The sequence below is a fragment of the Lygodium microphyllum genome, chromosome 9 (genome assembly GCF_053477565.2).
Source record: "Lygodium microphyllum isolate KBCC chromosome 9, Lygodium_microphyllum_v1.1.10, whole genome shotgun sequence".
NCBI classification, from domain to species: Eukaryota; Viridiplantae; Streptophyta; class Polypodiopsida; order Schizaeales; family Lygodiaceae; genus Lygodium; species Lygodium microphyllum.
The window spans coordinates 80,285,443-80,309,210 of NC_141143.1; the positions used below are offsets into that span (position 1 = coordinate 80,285,443).

The window sequence follows — 23,768 nt, forward strand, 5'->3', positions numbered from 1 at the left end:
CCTGGATTTCTTGGTCACACGCATGTACCCCTAAGCGCATGGGTGGCGGAGCGATTTTGGATGCACACACTCATATGTTAGCTCTCCGTTGGTCCCTTTTTCGTGCCATGTGTGTGGATCACCACCCTTGGTCCATCATAGCCCGTTATTTTCTTGAGGACAGCGGGCTCCGCCATGGCAACACACGGCTTCGGGCCTCCTGGTGGCATGTCCTTAATGCTGACTCTCGTGTTTCCAGTCCCTCGTCCTCTTTGTTACTGCACTTGGTCGGCTCTTGGAAAGTGGTGCTCCAAAAGGCCCGCTGGCACCCGGTGGGGGACCGCTTGCAGACTAACTCCTTCCAGCTGGAATTGTTGGCAGTATCGAGACTCCTTTCATGGGAAGATAAACATCGACTCAGACCAAGATTTAATCGCATGGCCCGTTTAGGTGTGATGTCGGTTGCGGATGCTACCCTTGCTACTCACAATGTCCTCGTCTCATTTCGGACTGCTCGGCGACTCTTTAAGATCCCGCGTGGATACCGTGATTTGTGGGAGCAGCTTTCGTCGAAGCTTCAGGGTCGGCAACCCTTTCCTGCCTTGACGGTGGATCGCCCTTGGCAGGACTGGGATCTTGCAGGCCGCCTGAGTCTGGAAAAGGCCTCCACTAATCAGGTGTATCATCTTCTTGTTCAAGATCACCAATGGCTGGGAGAGAAAGCTAACACTGTTTGGGGACTGCGGAAATCGCTGTCATGGTGGCACAAAACGCTGATGGAGGGCTGGCAAAATAAGACACCTTTCAAATGCAAGGTTTTTCTTTGGCGGGTAATGATTGGTGGTCTTCCTCTGGCCTCGGCCCTTGCCAAGCGTCGCATCTCGAATGGCAATTGTTTCTTCTGTACCACACCGGCGGAATCGGCCCGACATCGTTTTCTTTCTTGCCCGCTCGCCAAGAATATCTGGTCACTCTTGTCGCTCATTTGGCGCGCGGTGGTGGGATCCTCGCTAACTCCTTTCGATTGGGTTTTTGTGCGCCCGAAGTATTCCGCACCGCCACAGTTGCATGAGAAGATCTTATTTCACTTTTTCAGATATTGGGGATGCTGGCACATTTGGACCACGCGCAATGCTTTTCTCTTTGATTCGGCCTCTAATGTACCCCGACATATTGCCAGGCTTAAAGGGCTCTTGCATTGGCAGCTGGATATCATCCGACACTCCGACTTGCTCCCTCGAGAGGATTTGCATCCGTGGCATATGGCAATTGCCTCTGGGTCGTTGCCATGATTGGTGTAACTTTTTCAGTGCATTACTCCGGGGCTTCCCCACATGTTGGCCGAGGGCCCTCGTGTATCTTGTAATCAGAAAAAAGAGAGAGAGAGAGAAAGAGAAAATCTCTTCACATGATGGCTTTGTGTCATCATGTATCTTGTAATCCAGTAATCGTGTATTTTTTTTCGTAATTAATATAATTACCTTTTACAAAAAAAAGAAAAGAAAAAAAAAAGAAGAATGCTCACAGAAAGAAATAGAAAATGTAGAAAAATATTAATAGAGATGAAGCGTGTTAGTTTATATCTGCATTATGAGAATATAAAACTCTTGTAGACAAAAACGTGTATAGAATAATACCTTCCTCTATGCTGCTCAGATCGCCAATCTGATGCTTCCATTGGCTCCGAAAGGGGAGTAAAATATTGGCTTGCCTGGCCAGAATTATGCCAGATCACTCCCTCTTCATCTCCCACTTCAGAGTGCTGTTCACTGCTTGAAAACAGCGATTGCGCATCGCTCGATTTCACTAATCTTTCTTTTTACATAAAATCCTCCCCAAATAGTTGAAAGCTACATGCTTTCTTTTACATGTTATCCTAATCTAGAAGTTGTCTACAGTTTTATGGATTTTTACAAGAGATAATATCTAAAATATCAAAAATTGGCTAAAATTTGTCTTAAAATCTAATATTTTTGAACCATGGATACTAACGCTAATGCCTAAAGTGACATTGGCTCTCTAGATCTATAAGGAAGCCGCAATCTAGAGTTTTTCACACGATGTGCGCGTAGTGGCATGACAACGTGTGAGAGAAACCTGCTCACGATTGAATTCTCTGGTCACGATTGCTCATGACTGCATTTCCTGCTCACGACTGCATTCATTCAAACCAGTGTGTGAGAGACTACTCACAATTGCATTCCCTGCTCACGACTGCGTTTATTCAAACTAGCATGCGAGAGAGACCCTGCACACGACTGCATTCTTTCAAACCAACATGCGAGATAGAACGACTGTATTCTCTGATCACGACTTCTCACGGCTGAGTGAGAGAGACCTGCTCACGACTGCATTCCATCACGTCAGGTACATTACCTTACGTCAGGTCCCTCACTCCACGACTAATCCGAGAGAGAGAGAGAGAGAGAGAGAGAGATTTGAAGGAGTATCTTTTTCGTAATTAATACAATTACCTTTTACGAAAAAAAAAGAGAGATTTGAAGGAGAGATCTTATGGTTACTGGGCCTCTATGCTCCGAATGACCCTTTATCCCGCCGGGAACTTTGGAATACTTTGTAGACCTCCTTGTCACTTGGCAGACGGGGTTTTTTAATGGGGGATTTTAATATGTGTGTTGATTCTTCACAGTCCACATCAGAGCATTCGGTGATGGACGCTCTGGAAAGCCATGTGTGAAATGCGTTTGCTCTTGCTGTACTTAAGCAAGATCTCTGGTCTTTGCTACACCCTTCTTCTACAGGATTTACTTTCCATTCTGTGCAGTATGCAACTACATGGTCGCGGTTGGACCGCATGTACATCATGCAGGATGATGATTTTCTTCTTGAGATGCTAGAAATGAAAGTGTTGCAGCAATATGCCTTGTCGGACCATTTCCCTCTACAGCTTGAGATACTTGCACAACCCATTGCACCTTTTAAGCAATTTCTGGATAGACTCCCTTTGCGTTTCAACTCGTCTTATTTGAAGCATTCACTCTTTCAGGACTATATGCAGCAATTGATTGATAGATTTTTATTGGACTTCGCCTCTGAGGGCAATGCTTCTTTTGAACGATTGCTCTCTAATGTGTAGCGGGTTGCTCGGCAGTATGGGATCCATCACGCCTCTCTTTGTCGGCGGCGTTGACAAGCAGCCGAGGACTTACTGGCTTTGGTTCGTTCTTTGCTGGTGGACACTCCAGATGATGTATTTCTGCTGTCATTGGCGATGCGTTTGGCTGATCTTATTAAAGAGTTTCAATTGAAATCTTATCAGCAGGCCAAATTGCAAAATTTGACTGAGAATTTGCAAGACAGTGGTTGTCAGACTCATAAGTTCTTTCAAGCTCTACATGCATCTCCTGCTCGAGAAAATATAACTAGACTCCAGGATCCAGACTATTGTGAATATGTGCAGGAATTATTTTCTAGACCTTCTTGGTTCTTCTCCTTCACCTTCTGACCAAGTTACTCATGCACGCTCAGTTTTCTATGATCTGGTCCGTAATTAGGTTTCACTTGATATGCAAACTACTGAGACAGATATTTGTGAGGTGGAGGTTATGGATTTTTTTTTACACCTGCCCAAGGATAAAAGTCCCGGTTGGGATGGTCTCACCAATGAATTCTTTGAGATTTCTGCTACCCAACTGGTGAAACCATTGACGACTATGTTTCAGCAGGTCTGGGAAACGGGATTCATGCCTTCCTCATGGAAAGAAGGTCTTATCAAACTGCTTCCAAAAGTTCCTTCGCCGTCAATGTTGAGACATTGGAGACCAATTTCTTTGATGGGTTCGATGTATAAAATCTTTTTCAAAGTGATGGCGAATCAGCTCCACAAGCATCTTCTGGCCATTGTGCATCCTCTTCAATATGGTTTCATTAAGGGCCAAAACATTCTGCATAATATCTTAAATGTGCAAATGGCTATTGACTATGCAAGGCACTCTAATGAGCAAGTGGTATTGATTCAATTGGATCTGGGAAAGGCTTTTGATTATTTAGACTGGTCTTTCGTTGCAGAACTTATGTCTACTATGGGCTTTGGTACTCGGATGTCCCGCTTGATCTACACCATTAGTGTTGCGGCTTCTTCGCGAGTCATGCTAAATGGTGGTGTTACCGAGCCATTTGTCCTTGCATTTCTGTGAGACAGGGTTGCCCTTTGAGTCCTCTCTTCTTTGCCCTTGCGACTCATCTGGTTCTTTCGATGTTATCTTCCATGGCAGCTTCTACTCAGTTGGCTGGATTGTCTCTTCCTTTTGGACAGCACTTCATTACTCAATCTTTGGCTAATGATAGCTTTATGATTTTGCGTGCGGACAAGGACAATCTTCACAAAGCATTAGATGTTTGGACGCTCTTTGGTCATGCTTCTGGTCTTCATATCAATGCTTTCAAATCAGCCATTCTCAGTTGCACGGAGTCCGATTTACAGTCATTGGGCTGGTAGGGACGGGTTGTTCCCCGTGGTTCCATTGTCAAGCATCTTGGGTACCCTTTGGGTGTTGATGTTCGGCCAAAGCAACTACTAGAGTAGATTTCACAGAAACTGGCAGCTAAGTTTTTGTATTGGAAGTCGTAGGCTTGGCCCTTCCGTGTTCGCCTCAAAGTGGCTCAGACAATTATGTTGCCAATGCTCACATATTTCTTGCCATTGCTGCCTTGGACTACTACTACTTTGAATGCTCTTACTCAGGACATTCGTTTCATGTTATGGAAGAAGGATTCCTTGCAGGCAGGCATTTCATGGATTTCTTGGTCGCATGTATGTACCCCCAAACGCATGGGTGTTGGGGCTATTTTGGATGCCGAAACTCATATGCTGGCACTTCGTTGGTCTCTTTTTCGTGCCATGTGCGTGGATGATCACCCGTGGGTCGTTATAGCCCGTTATTTTCTTGAGGATCACGGCTTGTGCATGGTAATACACAAATTCGAAGCTCCTGGTGGCATGTTCTTAATGTAGACTCTCGGTTTTCTAGTCCTTCCTCATCCCTGCTTGTTCATTTGGTCTGCTCCTGGAAATTGGTTCTCCAGAAGGCGCGTTGGCATCCAACAGAGGACCGCTTACATACTAACTCTTTTCAACTGGAATTGTTGGCAACCTCGCGATTACTTTCTTAGGAAGGCAAACATGAGCTCAGACCAAAATTTAACCGCATGGCACGTTTGGGCTTGACTTCAGTTGCAGATGCCACCCTTGCCAGTCGTAACATCTTGATATCGTTTCGTACAGCCAGGAGGCTTTTTAGAATCCCTCGTGGATACCGTGATTTATGGGAACTTTTGTTAGTGCTCCAGAGTAGGCAACCCTTTCCTGCCCTTGGTTTGGATCGTCCTTGGCAGGACTGGGACCTTGCAGGTTGGTTGAATTTGGAAAAGGCCTCAGTTAACCAGGTGTATCATCTTCTGATTAAAGATCATCAATGGCTGGTTACTAAAGCTAATACTGTATGGGGATTGCGGAAATCTCGGTCATGGTGGAAGGCAATTGTGATGGAGGGCTGGTTGAACAAGACACCTTTCAAATGCAAGGTCTTTCTTTGGAGGGTGATGATTGGTGGTCTTCCGCTTGCTTTAGCCCTTTCCAAGCATCGAATCTCTAACGGCAATTGTTTCTTTTGTACCACTACTGTGGAATTGGCCCGTCATCGATTTATTTCTTGCCCTCTCGCTAAGAATATCTGGTCGCTCTTGTCAGCGGTTTGGCGAGCAATGGTTGGTTTCTCGCTAAGCCCTTTTGATTGGGTTTTTGTACGGCCAAAATACCCACCCCGGCTCAGTCGCATATGAAGATCTTGTTTCACTTTCTTAGATACTGGGGATGCTGGCACAATTGGACCACTTAGAATGCCTTTCTTTTTGATTGGGCCTCTAATGTTCCGGGACACATTGTGAGGCTTAAAGGTCTCTTGCATTGGCAGATAGATCTCATTCGGCACTCTGACTTACTCCCTCGAGAGGACTTACTTCCCTGGCATATGGCAATTTCCTCTGCGTCTTTGCCATGACTTTTGTAACTCTTTTGTTGTGTAGTGCTGAGCTTTTACACGTGATGGCTTAGAGTCATCATGTATCTTGTAATGATGTAAACTTGTACCTTTTTTTCGTAATTAATACAATTACCTTTTACGAGAGAGAGAGAGAGAGAGAGAGAGAGAGAGAGAGAGAGAGAGAGAGAGAGAGAGAGAGAGAGAGAGAGAGAGAGAGAGAGAGAGAGAGAGAGAGAACTATTGCAAGTACACACAAACTGAAAGAAATAGATTGATAATGATAGGTGAGATGTGTGATGAAAGTACAAGTGATAGAGCCTGAGTATATAGACAAGGCTATGTAGCTAATCCTTTGACCCTTATTGAATGCTAAGTGGTGTAAAAGTTCACACCTAAACACACGCTTTTACACACAATAACATGCGTTCACACTCGAGGATAAATAAATCTAGCAAACTCCCCTTTGGGTCATGGGTGACTAAACGGAGGACACAAAACATACAAAAAAGGAAAAGAAAAGGTATTACCTTGGAGAGGTAGTATCTAATCCCATACAATGATTCTAGAAAAGGAGATATAGAGGTAAGAGAGATACAACATGAGGTAGGTCATGGCATGGTCTATTGACAATCTCAGGGACTTGATGTAAGACATGGCACAGAGGTGAGTGTGCATGCCAAATACGCGGGTATAGCTTTTGGGATCAACTTAGAGGTTATGCACAAAGTGGTCAGAATCCCCATTGAAACATAACTTCTTTGTGAATTGGATGGAAAGAAAATAGAAAGAAATACAACTCATTTTGGATTAAAATTCAGATAGAGGATCCCACACAATTATTTAATAAGTGATGGAAAGGTCTTAGCAAATGTGTAAGCATGGCCAGTGTAATTCCAATCACACACACACATACACACACACACACACACACACATACACAATTTTTAAATTTTTTAAATTTTCATTCTGAATGTTTTATTGGGATTAAAATCTCCCCTCAATGTTGATGTTGAGGACATCGCAATTAGTATTGATCGCTTGCGATGGCATCACGAAGCACTAGACACTTGGCGGGTCATTTTTTGCTCGATGTTGAAGGCGAGCACGTGGGTGATCTTCAAAATAAGACCATGTGAATTATCCATAAATAAAATATATAACCATTAAGGTTTTAAATACCTTAATAAACCTTATCTCTTGACTAGTGGTGAAAACGATGGGGCGTGATAATGAATGATGTGGAGACTTGATTGGCCAGACATTGATGAAGATATGGCCTAAGTAGGGACAACTCATGAGTGGGCCTATTGACAACATGTTGGCATTGTTGGAGCAACTCTTACACAGACAAGAGGAGATGACGTGGTGCATGGGATGTAGCACGCTGAAGACTATCACTATGCAAAAGTGTTGGATAGGGATGAGACTCATATGCATGGATGATGGCCATGCGGTGCTAGGCAGGAATTGTGGTAGGTGGTTGGTGTTTGGGAAGGCGACAACTTGCAGGTTGAGACGTGATAGGTTAGTTGTGAAGCTATTGACCAAGATGGACCCGAAGGTGATGTGGCATAGGGTGTTGAATAGATTGAAGGCACTAGTGTACTTAGCGACGGTTATGGCACATTCAAGTGGTGGACATGCAGGCTCAGGTGGCTATTGCAACATAGTCTCGATAGCAAGTGTGAAGATCAACACGGGCAAACTTGGGGTGCCACGTGGTGGTCATAGTAAAGTAGACACTAGCAAAATATCATGTGTGGAGAGCATTCAATGGAAGACATGGTTGGTGCAGTATCGACTGTCAAGGTAGCTTCTTCTTCTTCTTCTTCTTTTTCTATAGTAGTTGAAGCATCATAAACAATAGGTGAGAGATGATGGCGAGCTATTGTCAAACCCGCTCTGATACCATTGTTGGGTGTGGTGTTAAACCATCAAGCTATGGCAGATGGAACTCCATGAGAGAGAGAGAGAGAGAGAGAGAGAGAGAGAGAGAGAGAGAGAGAGAGAGAGAGAGAGTATATTAACGTCTCTAAAAGGCCAATGTGGCCTATGAGACCAAAGCAGTACATACAATGATGGTGTGTTTCTCATCTGGAACGAGAAAAAGATGAAAAACATGCCTATAAAACTGAAAAAGAATAAAATAGTGTCCTATAAAAAGGGAAACATGTCAGTGATCTAAAAGTGAGAGTAGAGAAAGGAAAACTCTCCATCAATGATATGTCTGTTCTCTAGGGAGGTGTATCTCTGCATGGCTGAGGCGTCTCGGCATCTGTCTTTTGTGGCGCTCAATGATGGCTTTAATTTGTCTATGGTGTGGATGTCTAAGCCTTCGTCCGGGTGGACGTGGGTGCCTAGACCGGCTAAGTGCCACTGCTCTATCCAAAGGGACACCTACAGAAGATGAGGTCCAATGATGATGTACTCCTGTAGGCTGTGTGGCAGTAGTAGTGGTATTTGCCATACTCTGTCGTGTATCAGTGGAAAAGTTAGTGACTGCTCTCTGTCTATGTGAGCCGAGCTGTGAGGGCCTCCTACTCTGTAGAATTGTTGATCTGCGCCTCTAGAGCTCCAAGAGGAAAAATCCCAAGCATCTCTGATCCTCAAACTGCATGATCTGTCTTAGGGGTCCAAAACCCTCTCGAAACAGACAGTGGTATCTACCTCGTATGTCATAATATACAGTGCATCGACAGATGTAGTGTTCCTCTATCTCTGGCTCTCCATGAGAGAGAGAGAGAGAGTTTACAAAAAAGAGAGAGAGAGAGAGAGGGGGGGGAGAGAGAGAGAGATATTAATGTTTCTAGAAGACCAGAATGGCCTATGAGACCATAACTAATACAACTGGTATCATCATCTCTCATCGCATAAGAAAATAGAATTATGTCTAGGTCTACATGATAAATTGAAATGGAAAATGAAAAATATGAAAAACTGAAAAACTGAAAAGAGTATAGAGTATCTCCCTCTCAGTGTATGTAATGCACCAAGACTTTGCAAGCTACCTCCGATTGAGTCATCATGATAATCTTCGTTTGTAATGAGCAATCATGACGCGAATGTGCCGTATGAGCATGCCTACATTGCCGAGCAGGTACCCTAGGGCATCGTGCTCTGCATAATGCTGTAGCTTTGTCTATTGTGATGCCACCTGATGATGTCCCTCAATGGCGCCTGCCAATAAGAGATGTAGTGTCTAAGGTGGCAGTGGCCGGGAGGTTAGCTACACTTAAAAAGTCTGTAACTACTCTTTGGAGGGGTGGATGTGGCTGGGGTTGTCTCTACCGATCTTGTAACAATGTTGCTCTGCACCATTGGAGCTCCAATAAGAAAAGGCTCAGACATCTCTGTTCTCATAGTCCACGCGTCTCAATGGTCCAAAGTTCTCCTTAAAGAGGCAAGGAGGCAGAACTACCTCTACTCCCTAAGATTGGTAGATCAGTTTATTCAATAACTGAAACTACTGGCCCTGACAAAACAACAGCAAGGGAATATTGGATAAAGCAAGAAATGAAGAAATATGAGGATCAGATAAAAAGCATGAAAATAAGGCTTCAACAGTTCGTACATGAAGATCCTTTGGTCTATAAGGAGAAAAGAGAAAAGTTTGCTATCTCTTTGTCAATCCAACCAAATGCTATATCTACAAAGGTTGTTCATCAAGGAATGAAAGGAGAAGACTTAGCACTCTGTAAAGAGGAAATAAAGTCTTTGTTAGAGAAAGGATTGATTGAACCTACAAATTCCCCTTGGGCTTGCCAGGCATTCAACGTTAACAAGCCCTCGGACCAAAAGCGAGGTAAAAAAGAATGGTGATAAATTACAAGCCACTCAACAAATATCTCATAGGGCATGGACACGCTATCCCTTTGAAGGATCTACTTTTGAAAAGAAGAAAAAAAGCTAATGTCTTTAGCAAGTTTGACCTCAAATCTGGTTTTTGGCAATTGCCTCTAAAATAAATAGATAGGTACAAGATCGCTTTCTGCGTTCCCCATGGCCACTACCACTGGACAGTTCTTTCTTTTGGCATAAAGGTTGCCTCAACAAAATTCCAAGAATGGAAAGATTCTGTTTTTGGCAAATTTCCTTTTTGCGTGACATATAGAGATGATATCTTGGTTTTCTCTGATACTATCCAAGATCACTTGGATCATCTTTCTCTGATTGCTACTGCTGTAGAAGAAGCTAGAATGGTTTTATCATCTACAATGTCCCTACTGTTTCAAACTTCTATTGAATTTCTTGAAATTGAAATAACCCAGGGACAGATTAAACTACAAGATCTTGTTTTGAAGAAAATTTTGGATATGCTAGACAGCCTAACCTCAGTCAAACAATTACAACAATTTTTAGGTTGTTTAAATTGGGTAAATTTATCCACTCCTAATATTGCCATATATTCAAAGGAATCATATCCTTTACTAAGAAAGGATAATTTTCACTGGCAAAATATCCATACTTTGGCCGTCCAAAACATAAAAAAACTAACCAGCAATCTTCCCCAATCAAGATTGCCATATGGCCATCTAATCATCCTTTATACGGATGCGTCCGACTCAGGTCGGGGAGCATGTCTCTGTGAAGAAGAAAAAGAATCTACAGCATTGTGCCCTTGTAGATATGTATCAGGGATTTTCTCAAATACTCAGAAGAATTATCCCTCCTACCAAAGAGAAATCCTTGCAATGATTAAGGCTATCAAAGCCTTTCGTTTTCTCATCAAATTTATTCCCTTCACAATTAGAACTGATTTGAAACATGTACCAGGCTACTTGACAAAAAAGGCGCCAAATGAAATAGGGAACAAAAGGTTACTTCGGTGGTCACTGTTCTTTGATGCTCTGGATGTCACATTTGAGTATGTGCCGGGAATCCAAAACGCTATAGTTGATTTACTTTCCCGAAAACCGCCTTGAAGAAAAGCAAATTATTCTGATGTACAATATTCCGACTCTCCTTTACCAAAACTCAATTTTTGTTTCCGCAAATAGGCATCACAATCACTTTATGTAACTTTTTCAAGATGCCCCCGCTCCAATCTTTACGCGGGAAATTATTGCCTCTCAGAGTTCGCCTATATAAGGCTCTCATTGTAAAGCATTGTAACGTAGCAAGTTTTACAGCAATCAATACCAAGTTTTCTTTTCATCTTCCATTCACCTTGACGTTTTCCATGTCTACACCATTGTCTTTCAGCACCATATCTGTGTTATTCCGTTGTGTGTTCTCGTCTCGTCTTTGTGTCTTCCGCTGTGTACTTTGTGATGAGCTCACATTACGAATTGTGGAGGCACCGGTGTGCTTGGAGGAGGAGGGTAGTCATTCGGGCATTGAGGTAAGCTCACTACACTCGTAGAGAGGGAATACGCTTCGGCTATGTGAGAGGTAGCCATTAGTGCTCGGGTTGAGACGCTTGAACAGTAAGTGTCCGTGGGTCTTGGCAGTTGAGCGTGAGCTCCTAATATGATACCTCCAAGCTTTCTTCAGATGAGAAACCTAAGTTGATGAAGGTACAAACGCATTGGGATAAATTGAATGTCCATATCTGCTCTTTCCTCTTTCTTCCATGCATATTAGTTGTCATTGCTCACATTGAGGACTTGACTGTGGCTTGAGACATATGGTTGGAGCTTGATCAGATATACAATCAGATGATTGTGATGAAGTGGGTGTCTTTGGAGGTTCAGATAAGGACTTTGAATCCTAACAAGTCTTCTTATATGTTAGAGTATGTCAATAAGCTTTGGCAATTGCAAATGTAGGTCCAGAATGCAAGAAAGGCGATTACCTCGAAGAACGTGGCGATAACTCTTCTTTCTTAGTTATTGCCTTGATTCAATGCATTTTACTCCGCCTTTATTGCTTCAAGGTGGTTAGAGACTCTTTGTTGGGAAGAGTTGGTTTCTATGGATTTGGACCAGAAGGAGTAATTGAAAGGATAGAATGCTTCCAAATCAGAGGCATTAACAAGTCAATCCTCTCAGAACAAGGGAAGGACCGAAAGAAGAAGGACAAATCGATGAAGGACAAAGAGAAGGATTCCACTTGTCACATCTATGGCAAGATAGGTCATTGGAAGAAGGATTGCCCTGACAAAGAGAAGGACAAGGAGAAGAAGGAGAAGTCTTCAAAGGGCTCAAGAGCTGTGGTGGCTACTCCCTCATCAGTTGTCTTTCTCCACTTGGAGGTGATTGAGGCATCGCATCATGAGTGGATTGTTGAGAGTGGAGCCTCTTGGCACATGACTTCTATTGCAGCAAATTTTGCACATTTGTGGCCTTTGCATGGACAGATTCTCATCAGCATAGCTCTTCTATTTCTATTCAAGGGAAAGCTAATACGCAGCTTATTCTAGATGGGCAGGGTGTTGCCTATACTTCAGAGGTGCTTCATGTGCCAGGCTAAGGTTACCATTTGCTTTCGGTACACAAGATTTGTGTCCTTAGTCTCTTGGTTGAGTTTGATGAGGATTCCTTTCGGATTCTTGATCGTGCATCAAGATCGATCTTCTTCTTACCTCTTAGACATAGTCCAAGCTTTGGCATGCTCGATTTGGCCACCTGAATCATGATTACCTTTGAAAAACTTCTAGGGGATAGCTTATTCGAGGTATGGTGAACATTGTGGTGAGCCAGCAGTTGTGTGTATCTTGCATTTGTGTGGGAAACAACATTGTGGTGCCATTATTAGCAAGGCTTCAAGGCGGTCTTCCGCACCCTTGGAGCTCGTTTCTACAAAATTGTGTGAACCTATGAGGATGTAGTCCCTAAAGGGGAGCTTGTATTTCATGCGGATTATGGACAATTTCAGCAAGATGACATGGCTTATTTTTTGTAATTGAAGTCGGAGGCTTTCTCCCACTTCAAGGATTGGTTACTCTTTGAGGAGAACTAATCAGGCTGGAAATTGAAGACATTATGATCGGAGAAGGGAGGAGAATTTGTTACTAATGAGCTTGCTAGGTTTTGTGCAGATCATGTTATCCACCAGGAGTTCGCAAACACAAACACACCTCAAGAAAATGGCATATTGGAGTGGAAGAACCATAGTGTGATTGAGATGGCTCACACAATGATGGAGCATAGACAAACACTTCAATGTCTTTGGGCTGAGGTTGTGGCTGCTACAATCCACATCCTTAATTGATCCCCCACTTCAGTTGTCGTTGGTATGACACCCTATGAGGCGTATTTTGGGTCTAAGCGTGATGTTTCTTATTTCAAGGTTTTTAGGTGTGACGCATATGTCCACATCACGAAGACATGGTGTGATAAATTTGAAGTAGCTTCTTGAAGACGGGTGTTTGTGGGCTGTAGCTTGTAATCCCAAGGTTATTGATTGTATGATCCCGTTAAGTGGAATGCCTACTCTAGTTGAGATGTTAGATTTGTGGAGGTTCTAACCTTAGAGGGGGTGAGGAGTACCTTGCCCCTGGAGAGCTAGGAGATAGATGGGCGTCAACAATTGTACCTTTGTAGTTGACACCTTGTGGGATGCTTCATTCTCGGATAAGGATACTACTTCCCCAGTTGAGTCACCACTGGTGGATGGTCCCAAAGACTTCAATAGATGGTGCACGTTGAGGAGAGATTTGGCCTCCTCCTCGTTGGGCTCGAGACATACTTTGTGATTCAAGGATTGAGGGAATTCTTGAGGAGTGGTAGCTGCAGGATGGACCATGGTGGTCTTGAAGGAACCGATCACATGCTACCATGTGGTCTGTACTAACTATTGTTTAATAACCCATGCCATACAGGATAGGGAGCCTATCTCCGCGAAGGAGACTTTGCTGTCACTACATTGAAAGAAAGCTATGGAGCAGGAGTTGGATGCTATTGAGTGGAATGGCACTTAGGATCTTGTGCCTTTTCCCATTCATAGGAAGGTGATTGGTGTCAGATGGGTCTTCAAGACCAAATATCACATTGATGGTACTTTGGATAAGCACAAGGTGCGGCTTGTTGCAAAGGGCTTCACATCGTAGCTAGTGGTGGATTTTCATGACACCTTTGCATCTATAGCTCAGATGGCTACCATTAGAGCCATGCTTGCCTTAGCTAGCCATAGGAGATGGCCAGTTTATCAGCTTGATGTGAAGTTTGCCTTCCATAAGGATGATTTGAAGGAGGAGATTTATGTTGAGCACTTCTTGGCTTTTTCACATCAGATGGATAGGTGTACAAGTTGAAGAAGGCCCTTTACAGCCTCAAATAGGCTCTACGTGCTTGGAATGAGAAGATATAAAAGTTTCTCCAAGGGAAGTTGGGGTATTGGCGTTCCTTTTCTGATCCCTAATTATATATTCACACCTTCGCTTGAGGGCACATGTTGTTCGTGCTTTATGTGGATGATCTTATTTTGACAGGTGACCATGCCCGAAAGGTCAAGGAGACTAAGGCGGCACTACATGAGGTGTTTGAGATGATGGATATGGACCACCTTCATTTCTTTTTGGGCCATGAGATTTACCAGACTCAGAGGGGGATTTTTATGTCCCAACATCGATATGTGCAGGAGCTTTTGGCCATGTTTGAGATGGAGGGATATAAGGCCATTTCTACTCCTATGGATCCGAACTAGAAGGCTACATCCCATGTAGATTCTCCGACAGCGGATGCTATCCACTATAGGCAGTTGATTGGGTCCTTGATTTGGCTTCTTAACACTTGGGTTGATTTGTGCTTTCCTATAGGTTTGTTGGCTGGGTTTATGAGTGAACCCAAGATGGTACATTGGTAGGCTGCTATGAGGATTTTGCGGTTCCTAAGGGGGACCCCTAATCTTGGTTATCTAGTACGTATTTGAGATTCACCTTTGGTTCTTATAGGTTGGACGGATTCAAATTGGGCCGGAGATGTTGACCAACGAAGGTCAACGACAGGATATTGTTTTACTTTGGGTGCAAGTATCTCGTGAAGTAGCAAGAAGCAGCCTAGTGTTGCACTTTCTTCCACAAGGTAGAGTATAGAGCGGCGTCTTCTACCACATGTGAGACGATATGGCTTCGAAGGTTACTAGGAGAGCTTGCTTGTCCTCAGATAGGTCCTCCGACACTTCATTGCAACAATGAGAGTTGCATTGCTGTGTCATGGAACCTAGTGTTTCATGCTAGGTCTCAAAGGTACTCTTGAAGGGCATTATTCATTATTCCTGTCAGTGAGTGGGCATTTTCAGCAAGTAGTGTATGGGCAGTTCCATCAGGTGGGTGATGATGCCATGTGGCAGCTGGAGGATCAGTCACTGATTATTTTATTCATTATTGATGCAGTCAGCAGCTTTTTTATCAAGTTGGCCAGTTTTGCTGGCTACCTTCATTATTTTATTGTATTTATTTCCTCCTATTTAGGCCTACTTGGCAGCTCGCCCCAGTTACTTGCTTTTCAAGCTCTAGTGGGAGAGATCCGGCTTGAGGAGATACATCAAGAGCCCTTGTATATCTGCCCTCTTCATTTCAGCATTCATTAACTGCAGATTTCTATGTTCTTCTGTCTCTTCTCTCTCTCCCTCTCTCTCGTGTTCACTTTTCTTTGAGTCTTGTCCATACGCACTGCACTTTGACAAACGAGATAGTACATGCCTAGCTGGGTAGCTGAATGATACTCGCATGTCATACATCCCGGATGAAATAGTATGAGGGTAGCAGTTGGTGTGGGCCCTTGACCCTGTCAGCCACTTCTCATGTCACTAGTGGATCTCCCTCATCTCTCTCTGATGTATCATCTATGTCTAGTACCCCTATATACCTGGGGGGGCGTGCTGCTTTGATCTCCTCTGCTCTCAGGACTGTCATCCCTCTCTGTATAGAAGGCTCATGTAATACAAAGGTAAGGCAGTGGACAATGGCTAGAAATTGTCACCTCACACCATGTAATACAAAGGTTAAGGTAGGATCTGTGAACCATCTTCTACTGTGGTATCCAGCTACCTTGAGCTGCTATGTTGAATGTACCTTAGGCTCGTTCAATGTCTACCTGTGAAACTGCTCATAATCAATAACACACCCTGTACTTCCACAAATTCTGTTGTGCAAATGGAGACAGGTTCCTGTAAAAGACCATCCTTTTTGTGCTACTAATGCAATCCTTCAGTTCTTAGTTTGTGTTTCCATGTCTCTGATATGAATCCCAATATTTTGACATTGTGATCAACGGTATAAACTTATTTGCTGTAGGTGATAGCATGCCCTTGTGCTCTTGGACTTGCTACACCAACTGCTGTCTTGGTAAGGTTATGTGTAATCCTGATTTCTAAATGCTTACTGGTTATCTTAAATATTAGAGCTTCACATTTGGCTCAAAACTTTAAAGATTGATCTAGGTTTCTTTTGCAGGTTGGTACCTCTATGGGTGCAAGAAAAGGGTTACTCATACGTGGGGGGGATGTCTTGGAAAGTGTCTCCTCTGTTAACACAGTTGTTTTTGACAAGACAGGAACTCTGACAGTTGGGAAACCTGTAGTTACGAGAGTGGTGCCCAGCTCACATCTCAGTCCAGGAGATGGTCATGATCAAACAACAGCTGCAAGGTCACTTTTACTGGAAAATATAGGTTTCAGTCATGTAAATGCTGCACTATTTTATTTCTGTGAATCACATAGCAATTTCCAGAAATAGATTATAGATCTATTGTACTGTGCACATTGTAGCCATGTTATATGTGGCTTGGACTGAGATAAAGTCTCTATTCTTTTTGATAGACCAGGAAAAAAGCAGCCAAGGCTGGATATATGGAATGAGCAGGAACTTCTTGCATTAGCAGGAGCTGTTGAAAGTACATCGTCTCATCCTATAGCTAAAGCTTTGGTGCAAGCAGCTAAGGATGCTGCCTGTAGACCTGCCATGGTGAAATAACTGCCCTCTTGTAAATTCTAGGTTGAAATGTCCTCCAACTTGTGCATTCTCAAGTTGGATGTATGCTACTTGAAATATTTTTTACAATGACAACTGTACTTGTAAGGGTTCACATATGCATGAAGCAACTATCGGAAATTTCCTGATTCATTCTCAAACCTTGGAAGTTTTGCAGGCATTGATTAGAGGAAGGCCTCCAATAGCTCATTGGAATTGTTCCATAGACAATCATATTCGATTGTTAGAATCCATCAGAAAATGTCTTTTTACAATTCACCAGTTCAAGGTTTCATAAGCACAAGCCTTAAATGGTCATGGTTCTACTGTCTTGGGTATGTATGCTTGCAGCTTACAGTTGCAATGTTAACAATCACCATTGTGATTTTGATCCCTAGTCTATGAGAGGTAGGTTTCTTAAGAAGTAATCTGGTTGTGTCTCGTGGGGCTAGAACTAGCTCAGACTATGAAGCCCACATTATGAGCATAAGCCATGAATACCAGCTTCATGCCATGTGGAGGTTTATACATTAGAAAAAGACTTTAGCTTTGATAGGGAAGCCCTTGATAGGCATTTTCTGATGTGACTTTTAGTCTATGAGAGGTAGGTTTCTTAAGAATCAATCAGGTTGTATCTTTTGGGGGGCAGAACTTGCTCAGACTATGAAGCCCCTGTTATGAGTATAAGCCATGACTACAAGCTCTACACCATGTGATAGTTCTCAGTTTATACATCAGAGGGAGACTTTTAGTGGTTGGTCTCCTCCCCCTTTTCTTCTGTACCTTTGGATAGTGCAGGCCTGCTCTGCATTTTTTCTTGCAACCCTATAGAGCTGCTTTGATGTGTCCAAGAGCATGCCGGTACTTTTTGCTCATCTGATTATGCAAGGTGAAATGTTATCATTACAAGAGCCCAAGCAACTTCATCAGCAAGTTTGGCCCTCCAAATGCACCTTTGCATGTTGGAGGTGCAAGTGGTAGATTGATGGTTCAGATTTTAGCTGTAATCTACTTATCCACACAGATCATCCATCATCATGGTCCACACAGATCATCCATCATCATGGTCCTTTGTTTTGATTATCTACTGACAAAATAGAATTGAGAGTTCAGAGAGAGTTTGAATAGACTTCCGGGCTCATACGAACATTGTTGATCACAGGTTCTTGAGGCCACATTTGAGCAGGAGCCTGGATGTGGTGCTATGGCTGTTGTGGAAGGCAAAAGGGTTACTGTAGGAACACTGGAGTGGGTACACAGGTATGTATTTCATTATGATTAATTCTCATGTTCAGTATTTGTATCTAGCTCAAAACCTTCTGTTATGAAGCAAATGTCTTTGTAACAAGACTGGCAAATATGAGATCAAATATTATTGGCTGGGATGTGTTTAGCGCTTCATGAAATGATATGGCTTGTAGGCAAAAGGAAAAGAGCAGATATGTTCAACCCATATGGACTGTGGGACTAGCATGCATAACTGTTCTGGAGATCTACATAATTGTTTGGCACTCTCTTTTGGCTCTTTGTTTGGCATAGATTTACTCTGAATCATGATACTTCCTTTTTATACTTGGACAAGGTTTTGGGTCTAAAAAAGCAGTTGGTTTGGGTTTGACAAAAAAACAGAGAGACAAAAGATCTACTTGCTGAGGCTCAAGCTGCTGAAAGGTTCCGTCAAATTGGGGGTCTTCACGATGTATTAGACAGTGGTTTACAAGAACGAACACATAGCTGTACTTGAATGCATTGTTGGTTCCTCTATATCTGATAGCTACCTTCATATTCTCAGACTTCTAGGTTATTTGTATAGCCCTCGTGTTTCTTATACTTGATTTTCAATTTGAAGTTCAATATGTAGAGGATTGCTCAAGGTATTGTAGGCTATTCTAAGTTGGTCCAATGTGGATGGCATCCTCATTCACATTAATGGTCTGGCCTGAAATGAATTTGTTTCTGGTAAGGACAACTCATTCGAGACTGTATGATATGGATTACCAACCTGAGGTACAGTGATCCTAGAGTTGCAGTAGGGTCATTAAAGCTGACCCATTTTCCATGCCCTTGTTTTTGTATATCGTAATGTTCCAAACTTAACAAATATATATTTGGATATCATACTTAATACATATACAAAACCAATAACAGTTTGTTGAATTTCCATGCTTTCTGCTTCTGCGTATTATCATTCAATGCCAATAGAACATGCTATATTTAGTATAGGAAAAATAAGAGTACTTTCTTTTCCATGTTTGACTTCTTTGCATTATTGTACTCTCTTGTCAATTCTTTTAAAACAGTGTAGCTGTGATTCATCATCATCTGATGCCATTGTTTTGGCAAGGCATGGAGCAGTTGGACCGGTTCCAGAGGTTGGGGAGGCTATGGAAGGCCAGACTGTAGTATACATAGGGATAGATAGTAAACTTGCTGGTGCCATATCAATGATGGACCAAGTACGAGATGATGCAGCTGAAACAATTGAGTCATTACAAGGAATGGGACTTGAAACGTTCATTTTATCAGGTGACAAGCAGGAGGCAGCAGAATCTGTTGCTGCTCAAGTTGGTGTCAAAAAGGACAAGGTCTGTTGCATATCCTCTGAATACTCTTTAACTTTATTAGAACTAGTACTAAATATTTTGATAGGCAGTCTCATGTTGATATGTAAAAGTGCATTTAGGCATGGACAAGCTAGTATCCTTTTACAAGTTGACTTGAATTGCCAGGCAAGTATGCTTGTATTACTCGCTCGATTGGCTTAACGACGCTATGCTAAACATACAGCACGGTGTCTGGATTAACTAAATCTTCTTGGTTGCATAAGGTCGGTTTGATGAGTAGCTCTTCACCCCTCAGGCTATACAAACCCTGAGGCTAGCCAGAGAAGTTGAGTGATTTAACTTTTGAATATTCCATTTTTCATGCATTGTGTCTCAGGGTTACCCTCTGGTTTTGTCCAGTTGAAATGAAAGTTGCCAGTTCTGGCTGCATTATTAGAATGATACCTTTGATTTCTGTTCCTATAAGAGAATCCCCCTATGGAGATTTTTTCTCACCACATATACATGGTCAGCATGATCTGAAAGCTATTGTCATCCAAAAAGGATCAATAACTGAGTGCTTTCTGCAGGCCATCCCTGAGAATGTAACTGGTCTGCCTCTCTAGGCTCTTTTGTGGGATATGAAAAGCTAAATCAAGTGTTGACATCTCTCTGTCTGTGTTCACTATAGTTTGTGTGAGTCTTGGAATTGCCATGTTTATCTCTTATGAGTATTGATGCATATCAGAGTATCCTTGTTTACATGGTACCTTGTATTGGGAGGCAACAACCTTCAAGTTTGGCAGGTCCAAAGGTTGCATTTTGCTGAGAAATACAATCTGCAAGATATTAAAATTAGATGTTTGATTTTTTTGCCTTGTTGCAGAATGAAATTGGTTGTTTCTTTATAAAAACTCAGATATTACAGATTGTTTCAGATAGTCATCTGGTCTTACTATTACTGAAACCTCTGCCTGAAGGTCTATGGGGGAGTCAGACCATATGGAAAAGCAGAGTTGATAATGCACTTACAGAAAGATCAGAAGGTAGTGGCAATGGTTGGTGATGGAATCAACGATGCTGCTGCATTGGCCCAGTCAAATGTGGGTATTGCAATGGCTGGAGGTGTAGGAGCTGCAAGTGAAGTGGCAGCAATTGTACTTATGCATGGCAAGTTGACACAAGTAAGCTGAGACTTTTCTTAATAAAAATTTCATTGTGAAAAGTTATAAAGGTAACTAAATGGCACATGCTGTTTGGAAGTAGGCGAACTTTCTAACCTGAGAGAAAGAGAAGTAAAAATTTACAATGGTATCTGAACAAGACAATGGGGTTCTTTTGAATCCTGTTGTAAACATAACAGGGGCCTGAGTTAGCAAGGTTATCTTAACACTGTCAGCACTTTATTCCATGCTCAATGCTCCTATAAGAAGCTCATATATATATATATATTATCTTCACAAAAAAAAAAAGAGAGAGAGAGGTCCAGTCAAGAGACTTGTTTTTTGTATGAAAGAATTAAATTGACTATTGGGTTAGGACTCTTAGGGATTATTGTGTTAGGACTCTGAACTAAATGAGGTCACTATGGTACAAGCCCTCTTTGGAAATAGAAAATACTAACATCGTGATTCCAAATCTTGCTGAGATCCCTCTATCTCAGTTTGTGCTGCTTTAATGTCATCTTCTCTCTTATCCATGGCCATAAGAGTGTGACTGAGGTGAACTTCTAATGTGTGTGTGTGTGTTTTAGTAGTATCTTTTTTAATTTATAAAAATTGTTTTTTCTGATCGTTTGTTTTTGTTTGTTTTTCTTTTTTTTTTTTGTGGGTTGTGGGGGGGGGGGGAGTGCATTGGAAGGGTGGAAAGAAAAAGGGGGTTGGGAAAGGAGGCAATGAAGACATTGGGTAGACAAGGGAGAAGGGGATGAAGGGACTGAGTAGCTAGTTAGATAACATCTTGCAAAGAATAGTCGGTCTTTGAGATCCAAAAAGGTAGTTACAATCAAGGTTTCTTTGGTAGGATGCTCTCTCAAACACACATACAAGCTTCCAAGTCTATACTCATCTGATTCCTTTTTTTTTTGGGGGGGGGGGGGGGGGAGTGTGTTGGAGGGGTGGGAAGAAAAAGGGGGATGGTGAAGGAGCCAATGGAGACATTTGGGTAGATATGGGAGAAGGGGATGGAGCGACTGAGTAGCTAGTTAGTTAACATCCTGCAAAGAATAGTGGGTCTTTGAGATCCAAACAGGTAGTTATAGTCAATGTTTTTTTGGTAGGATGCCCTCTCAAATCTATGGATGAAATTCTCACACATACAAGGTTCCAAGGCCATACTCCTCGGATTCTTATGTGGTGTTGCTCGGGTCTTTTTCCCTCCCTCAAATTATATGGATTCTCCACAATATTATGACCTGATTTGGCTTTAATTTGACTCAAGTTGTTTCTCAAATGAAGGTTTTCTGTAGGTCACGGACACAAGAACGCATAGGAACAGGTAGAAGCATGCTAGACACGGCAGCCAAAAACGGTTAGTTTGACCGTACGAAAATCTATGGATACGTACCGTATTGTACGATATGAATCATGCAGTACGATCAGTACCATACGACATACGGAGGCAACTATGGCTGTGGCTTTCAATGTTGATGGTTGTGCAAGAGACGATTACAAGAAATGGCTATGGAGTAGCTGCTTTGATTTCACTGTTGGCCTAACCATGTACAATGATAATCGTCACTAGATATCAAAATGTGATGTGAGAAATGATCATTGATATATAGTGCAAATTAAAGGAGTATCAAATTAGCCCTTTGGATTGTCACCTCTATGTATATGTAGTACACGTGGTCATTGTTTGGAAAAAATTGGTGAGCCGTGCCTGTCTAACCCCTCTTTGTAGGGTGCTTGCCTAGAGTAGTGATGTGTGGAGCCTCTAAATCTCAAATAGGAACTGGTTCAAATGTGGCTGGTCTGGAGACTCCATGACTAGTTTGAGGGGTATGTCTCCTCTATATAATGTGGAGTATCTAGCCCGGACTGTACTTTAGGCCCTGCATTTGCAAATTTAGGACTCACTCTCCACTTCCTCCTAGCATAGTCTGCAGATTTTGTCGGCTCTAGGGATATGGGCGAGCTGATGAGAGGAGGCCTTGATTTGGCAATGGCTACTTGCATCTCATGTGGCATGTATATGTCTAGGTATCTAGGTCTCTCAATGAAGCCATTTACCGTAGTCCTCATTCATAAAATTAGTCTCGATAGTATGACATCTTTGAGGGAAGGGGTTGCTGGGGTGAGATCCTGGTGTGTAACACATGGTTGTGCTTTGATGGTTTTGAAATTTAAGATGTGATAAGACTTGTACATAACTGGACGTGGTTAATGCTGTGCAGGTGGTTGACTCGTTTGAACTCAGCAAAAGGACAATGGCAAAGATTCGGCAGAATTTGTGGTGGGCCTTTTTGTACAACATTGTGAGTATGTGCAGTTTTATATGCTGTTTTAAAGGAAATTATTGCCTATGAAAAGTTGGAAGGTTTTTCAAATACTTACATATGACTATGGCAATGATAGGGTAATGTGAAGTTACATATTTGCCTTTGGATATCTGAACATTTTCAGTAGAGAATGTGTCATTGTGCCTCAAGCTTGTATGCTAGGATTTCAGTACTGCAATGGACTATTTGTAGATCAAAATAATTTTCGTCTGACCTGCATGCTGCCTAAAAGGTAGCTGTGTGAACTGATAGCTGCTTCTCCATCCTCACATGTACACACACACACGCACGTATCTCCTACAAAACATACTGTGGCTAGTTATATTAGTCAGAAGCAAATAAAATGAAGTACAAGTGCTCAATGGTCTAGCCAGAGCTAAATGCCAATCAAATCAAATATGCACAAGGCTCTAATGGAAGTTTGGGGGGGGGGGGGGAGAAAGAAGCCACACTGGTGGAGTGTAATGCCCCTAGGGCTTGCTATCCTATAATTTGAAGCCTCCGTCGATGCCATGAGTCCCCTGAAGCTGCTCCCAATGGCCTGCGGGAGTGAATGATGGACGGCTGGAGCTCCACGAAAGTGGCATATAATGAAGGCTATCTCTGCTGAAAGTCAGCTGGTGGCAGGCCTTCCAGATGTGCCACCTTGTGAGGCTCCTGATAAGCTCCTACACTTCAGATCACAACACTAGGTCTTCAGTGCCCTATTGGCTGGGCAAGGTCTCCAAGCCCACTAGTGCATAGTAACCGCTCTCAGGGGTGAAGGTTGTCTCACACACCTCCACCTCATAGAGTGGTGCGCAGATCGGATGCCGTATGCTCGCGTAGTGAATGCCGGAAGGTCCCCAAGAACAAAAGAACTCTACTTTTTGCACAAAACTCAAGGTAAAAAG

General features: G+C 42.6%; 1 protein-coding gene across 1 annotated transcript in view; it reads left to right on the forward strand.

Annotated features, from left to right (window-relative positions):
• The window catches only part of LOC148031225 (copper-transporting ATPase PAA1, chloroplastic-like), a 123,736-nt gene that overhangs the window by 87,505 nt on the left and 12,463 nt on the right, over positions 1 to 23,768 (forward strand). Inside the window, exons 10-16 of the mRNA XM_087684755.1 lie at positions 16,159 to 16,209; positions 16,318 to 16,511; positions 16,683 to 16,827; positions 17,996 to 18,093; positions 19,178 to 19,418; positions 20,357 to 20,560; positions 22,771 to 22,851. Of these exons, the coding sequence (XP_087540881.1) occupies positions 16,159 to 16,209; positions 16,318 to 16,511; positions 16,683 to 16,827; positions 17,996 to 18,093; positions 19,178 to 19,418; positions 20,357 to 20,560; positions 22,771 to 22,851 (1,014 nt within the window). The remainder of the gene's footprint in view (positions 1 to 16,158; positions 16,210 to 16,317; positions 16,512 to 16,682; positions 16,828 to 17,995; positions 18,094 to 19,177; positions 19,419 to 20,356; positions 20,561 to 22,770; positions 22,852 to 23,768) is intronic.